Source organism: Frankliniella occidentalis, unplaced genomic scaffold (genome assembly GCF_000697945.3).
Source record: "Frankliniella occidentalis isolate FOCC.00 unplaced genomic scaffold, Focc_3.1 Scaffold248, whole genome shotgun sequence".
NCBI classification, from domain to species: Eukaryota; Metazoa; Arthropoda; class Insecta; order Thysanoptera; family Thripidae; genus Frankliniella; species Frankliniella occidentalis.
The window spans coordinates 354,386-360,432 of NW_026267374.1; the positions used below are offsets into that span (position 1 = coordinate 354,386).

At 40.9% G+C, this 6,047-nt stretch overlaps 1 protein-coding gene across 4 annotated transcripts in view; it reads left to right on the forward strand.

The window, feature by feature from the left end:
• Nucleotides 1-6,047, forward strand: part of LOC127750739 (uncharacterized) — a 55,847-nt gene that overhangs the window by 41,340 nt on the left and 8,460 nt on the right. For 2 of the 4 annotated variants that reach the window (XM_052273129.1, XM_052273132.1), the window contains one exon: nucleotides 5,426-5,500. The exons of 1 other annotated variant lie outside the window; for it this stretch is intronic. In XM_052273129.1, the coding sequence (XP_052129089.1) occupies nucleotides 5,426-5,500 (75 nt within the window). Of the gene's footprint in view, nucleotides 1-3,080; nucleotides 3,370-5,425; nucleotides 5,501-6,047 lie in introns of all 4 variants that reach the window. One more of the 4 variants, XM_052273130.1, reaches the window with a different exon arrangement.

The window sequence follows — 6,047 nt, forward strand, 5'->3', positions numbered from 1 at the left end:
ACGGCTCCACTGTAGACAGTTTTGTCCGCGCTTTTGCCTTACAGTGGTCCTGTACATTGCTCCCTGTACCAAATTTTAACCATTAAAACTACATCGATGCTGTTATTCGAATAACAGAAGTTCCTGGAAAATAATTAGCAGGACGATCTGTAGTTTTCCTGTCATAATTTTTTGCAGTGCAGAGAAAATAACGTTTATTTTGTTTCGTTACTGGTCCTTGGTGTCGAGAGATCACAGGTCAGCATGGGATGCGGTTCTGGCCTCTTCAGGTTAGGGCTGTGCGATATTTAAATTTCTGTATCGAACTTCGATATTTAAGAAATATCGAAACTTGTCGGTATCGGTTATCGATATCGTATCAAAATATCGAAAATATCGAAATATCTAAATACCGAAATATCGAAGTACCGAAATACCGACAACCAAAAAGTACACTGTTAAAAAAATCGATTGTAATTTTACGAATTTTGTTGGCAACTTTTTACGCAATTCAATGTTTGTAAAATTACAAACTAAAACAATTATAAAAAAAATTGCAAACGTGTTTTGAAATTTCATAATCTGCGATCTAAAAATTAAAAACGTTAATGTGAATTTTCAAAACATCAAGGTTTTTAAAATTATAGTAATTCGCCATGATTATGGAGTAGGTGAACCACAAACGATCTGGGGATCAGCTGATTGGGCTGAAGGAGTGCTAGTTATCCCTGAGGGTACAGTCACGGAAAAATGCGGGAGCGCGTCACAGTCACCCCCCACTGATCGGTTACGAACGGCGCTGTACCTAACTAAGGAGAGGTAGCGGGGACCGGCGCGCGCTGGAATTAGACCAATTATTTGGGGCACTTGCGTGACTTTTTGCTCAAAAACAAATGCTTAGCCAGCTACAGCATTGTGTTACAGATAATACCTCGCAAAAATACATGTCAGTATCTTGTGCAAATTTTAGTTAAATATAAATAATTGCTCTTGGATGAGACGCGCTGACCACAACGCCATCTGGCGGCAGTTCTTTGAAGTACAGTTGCTGTTTCGTCGTATGAAGGTCCAAAGTCACAACGGGCTTATAGGTGATGAGGTTCGTTGTACTGTAGTAAACCTGATGGAGGACTTGTGCTGGTCCTGTTTCATTTGGTTTTACTTCGCAAAATTACAAACTGCAATCGGAAAATTACAATCCAATCTCACATTTTCGATAGAGTGATCACAATTTTACAATCGCAAATTGTAAAATTACAAATGTTTCCCAATTTTCAAAAGACAGATTTGAATTTTCAGAAAACCGTTATGAATTTTAACAACTAATTGCAAAATTGCCAATGTTATGAGATTTCCCAACCACGTTTGCAATTTTACAACTGATTTTGATGTGAAATTTCACAACTTTTTTAACAGTGTAGTAGAAGTACAATTTGAGCACTTCGGAAAAAGCGCGCGATACCATGGCATGCCAGCAATGCCACCAGCTCCATCAAGCGTCGGAGACAAAAGCTCAGCGTCGACGTCCGTCCTAGTTTTTAGCCTGAGAAAAACAAATTCTTCAAAATACCGAAATTCCCAAACATTCGGTTTTTTCAATATTTCGATATTATTATCGAAATATCGTTTCCAAATTGCAGAAATGAAAAATATCGAAGCCTCGACACTAAAAAACTATCGATATCGTTTCGATAGTATCATGACGATTTAACGGTGATACTGTACCGCGTTAATCGTTAAGTACCGGTAACGCGTTACATCCCCGCGAGCAGTAACGTAACGCGTTACCGTTGCCGACGTTTGTAACGATGTAACGTCCGTTACATATTTCTCGTTACAATTTTCAACGTCAACTTAATTTGAAAGTCTTCAAATATTATACTGTTACTGCCTTCTTTCGAAGGTAATGTAGCCATTTAAGATTATACAGTACTGAATCCCTGACTTTGAACACTTGCCAAATAAACGACATCTGAGTATTATATTTACTATTGAAATTTTTGTGCTGTTTTTAAATTGTTTACCTGACATTTTTTGGACGAGTATCTAAAAAAGTATCTAAGATACTTTGTGAAGTATCTTTCTCTTTAGATACTTTTACGATTGAGTATCTTTATCTTATCTTAACATACAAATTCGGCCAGTACCTAGTGTCTTTATCTACATACATTTAGGGAGTATCTTGCACAACACTGTGTGTAGTTTGACGCCAAATGTGTGGTATAAGTACTACTCCTTTTACAATTTTTTTAATATGAAGCGTTCTCTACGATTTAATTGACCATTTCATCATTTTCACTTTATTTTCGTCAAGAAATGATCTCTAGCACCTAAACGTGACATGATAGAGCAAATCGGATGAACTTTTCGTTCAAAGAACTCTTATTTTGCGAGTTACATCTTACAAACCCATATAAAATACTCGATAAGAAATACATTTCGCGATCGCCGTTTAACAGTCTTCACACCGAATTTTAATCATTTCTACTGAACACATGGTCTTACAGCCCCAAAAAGAAGGAAGGGGGTCAGAGCTGCAGCTGTATGTGATTAGAGTTGCAAAATGTATGTTTCAGTGTTGATTTACACTCCAAAATGATATATTTACCTCTGAAGAATAGTTCTACGCACTCCGACTGAAGTGTCGTGCAGTTACAACGACGAGTACCGAAATTTCAGACACCGGTAAGCGACCGGCAACACAAACACGACGATCGAGCAGCAGCCGACCCGGTGCGGAATCAAATGAAAAAGTGTCATGTATTTGGATTTAGCGTGATAAAATCTAGTAGCAAGTGCTTTTCGTTTGTTGAATTTCATCTAAATTTTAGGGAAATCTAGAACTATAGGCAGCCGAGGTGAAGTTAGGGGTGCAGAGTCGCCGGATCGTGCGCTCGCCAACTCGCTCAGAAAGGTCTTTGCAGTATGCATACAAGTAACACTCCACACTCCACCGTTGCACTACTGATCTCCTATCGGGTTTTGTTCCTTCTTTCTCTTTGAGCTCCATTGAAATACCCTATTGTGTGTTATCTTCCATGTTCAATTTTTGCTGTGCCTGGTACGACAGCCTTCAACAATGAGTGCAATATTCTTTCTAGAAATGAAGGCAGTGACAGCGATGCGAACGGGCATTGGCTGCACCTCAGACAGCGCCAGAGGATTTTGCACGACCTCTTCCTCTTGGCAGGTTTAGCGCATGGTGCCAACTTCTTTGCCTTTTTCTTTGCGAGTTACGGCTTCGCACTCTGGAATCTCTCTGAAGGCCTTTCCCTGGCTATTCAAGCTGGCGACATCTCGACACGGGCTGCCTGGACTTTCGGCGCTGGGCTGGCCCACACCGCCACTTTGCTCGTCCTCTGCGGATTAGTCGGAAAACGAGCTGCCGCCGTAAGTGTAACACATACCGAACGTCCGGGTCAAAATACAGAGCGAATTTTCGCATTTACTTTGTGTATGTGCTAGGCGTTTAATTAGGCATATTTCACCAGACAAAAACCGGGTCCAAAGAAGAACAGCAGTTCTTCCTGAACCCTTTCTCCTTGGCCTTGGCCTAAAACCGCCCAAAACATTGCACGAGAAGAACGGACCATTGACACTAAAAAACGCGAACTGTTCCACAACCGACTGAGGTACTACGAAAGATAATTTAGGTAAAAGTTCAAAATATTCAAAAAGGAACTGCAGCGTCTATTTTCGCTCACTGTAAAAAATGTTGGGAATTCTGCCATACTCATGTACAGGAATTTCCTATCTATGAATAGGAATTTTCCCATGTAGGGAGATGTGCATGGGAAAAGTACGAAGTGTTAAGGTAAATCTCCAGAAATGTATAGGAAAGTTACAAAACGTGTCTGGTAGGCATATTTTCCTGAACATGTACAGGAAATATACTAGATTATAATTTGCCTAAACTATGTTCGGAATTTTAACATACGGTAAGGATGTCCATCTTTCTTCCTAACACATCTTGGTCTGCGCAGTCATTTTATGAGCTTATTTCTGACGCCACACCACACATGGTTAGACACATTGGTTGTTTGTTTACTAGCAGCTTCAAAGCTGACAAGGGAAATTCAACTCAGGACAGGCAGTAAAATTCAGAACTAGACATCAAAACATCCCCAATCCCCAAAGCCGTGGGCCTGCTCCGGCACCAACATCTGTCTGACCGTCTGTGTTTAAAGGTTTGTTCAAGTTTATAGTACGCCATCTATTTTATAGTCACTATGAAACAGGATCATAGCTCGTCTCAAACCAAATCTTGCATGGTGACTGTTTGAGCGCTAGTCCCACGGCACGCGTACTGTCTGAGCCCTGCCTCGCAGAACGCGTACTGTTTTGAGCCCCTTCGCAGAGTACCGGTATCAAAAGCGCTCTAGACCAAGTGCCTGTTGATCAAGCGTACAATAATGCCGAGGGATGGATAACTCCTATGAGTGTTCAAATTTCAAGAGTTGAATTTGAATAAGCTTAAATTGGCTTGAATTGAATTTGTTGAATTGTATTTGAATTGGTTTGAATTATTGCGATTTTATGATTTTGTTGAACTACTTGAATTGACTTGAATTGAAAGTAAATTCACTGTTAAAAATATTTCATTACATTTTCATTACATGTTGTGAAGCTATTTTCATTAGATTTTCGTAATGATATTTAATAACTTTTTCATTACGTATTGTGAAACTTCATTAGAATGTAATGAAATTTAACAATACGTAATGAAAAAGTTATTAAACATCATTACGAAAATCTGATGAAAATAGCTTCACAACATGTAATGAAAATGTAATGAAATATTTTTAACAGCGTTGTCTTGAATTGCACTGAATTGTTTGAATTATTTTTGAATTCGTCTGAATTAAATTGAATTAGTCTGAAGTAGTTTGAATAAAGCATTCCGGTAAAGTGGAAATGCGGAAGAATGCGAGGAAAAAGAAAATGGAAATCGCTATGCTTTAGCATGACGACTTCCGCTTTCTTGTTCCCTGCATTCTCCTGCATTTGAGCTTTACCGGAATGCTTTATTGGGCAGAATCAGGGGTGTACTTATGTCAAGGGTGTTATCCACCCCTCGTATAATGCGCACTGGTCTCGTTTGGGAGACCGCCGAGCGCGCTAGTCCCACAGAACCACGGACCTCGCACCGCACTAGTCTCACAGCGAACGTACTGAATGGGTCCTGTTTGGGGACTGAACGAGACCGTTTGGGGACTGTTTGGGTACTGATTTTTTTTGTAAGCCCTAGCAGCCTCCTCCCCTCACCTGTATGGGGGTGGGGTGGGGGTGGAGCACGCCTCGCGAAACCAGTTACGCTGGAGTTGACTACTACAATGAGGCAGGTGGTGGGGGCCCTCTTAGAGTCGTACGACGTGACTCTGAGGGGGCGCGCTGTATGCAGTTAAGTAATGCTTAACAACACTGTACACCATTGCATATTTTCCAGCATCTACTAATACGTGCTGACGCTCAACGGTTCTTGATGCAGTTACCACGCACACGGGACACTCCGTATCATTGGGTAAGAGAGTCATTGAAACGATACTTTATCTTATAAAATAGTGCTTCATCCCCTTCCTCCTTTCCCTTCTCCTTCTGTAGCACAGGGCAGGACTTGCGATCACTTTCTATAGGTAGAGAACTAGTGACGGGAGGCCAACTATTGGCATTCTAAGAGGCGAAACATTAACAGCCTCCAAAAGACGGCTCAAATTTGGCAATCAAAAAGGACTGCCAACGTTTTGGCAAGTTAGGCGATCACGGCGTTAACAGTGCTGTAGTATTGGTCACTACGGCACTTGAGTTACACACTCAAGTACGGTCCATAACGGTCTGGCCCACTTCAAATACGGGGGTTAGACCTTAGGCAAACCGTACTTCCTTACGACAGAGTGTTATTACCATCAAATTGTCCAATTCCAGGCAAATTTGTTCGTTTTTCATTTAAAAAAATCTAAATCGGATATGGGTATGACTAGCTATATGTACGCCAGACCACGTCTCGCGTAACAGGCTTCGCGATATCTCACGAAACACTGTTACGCTGCGACGCGCCTGGCGCCCATATA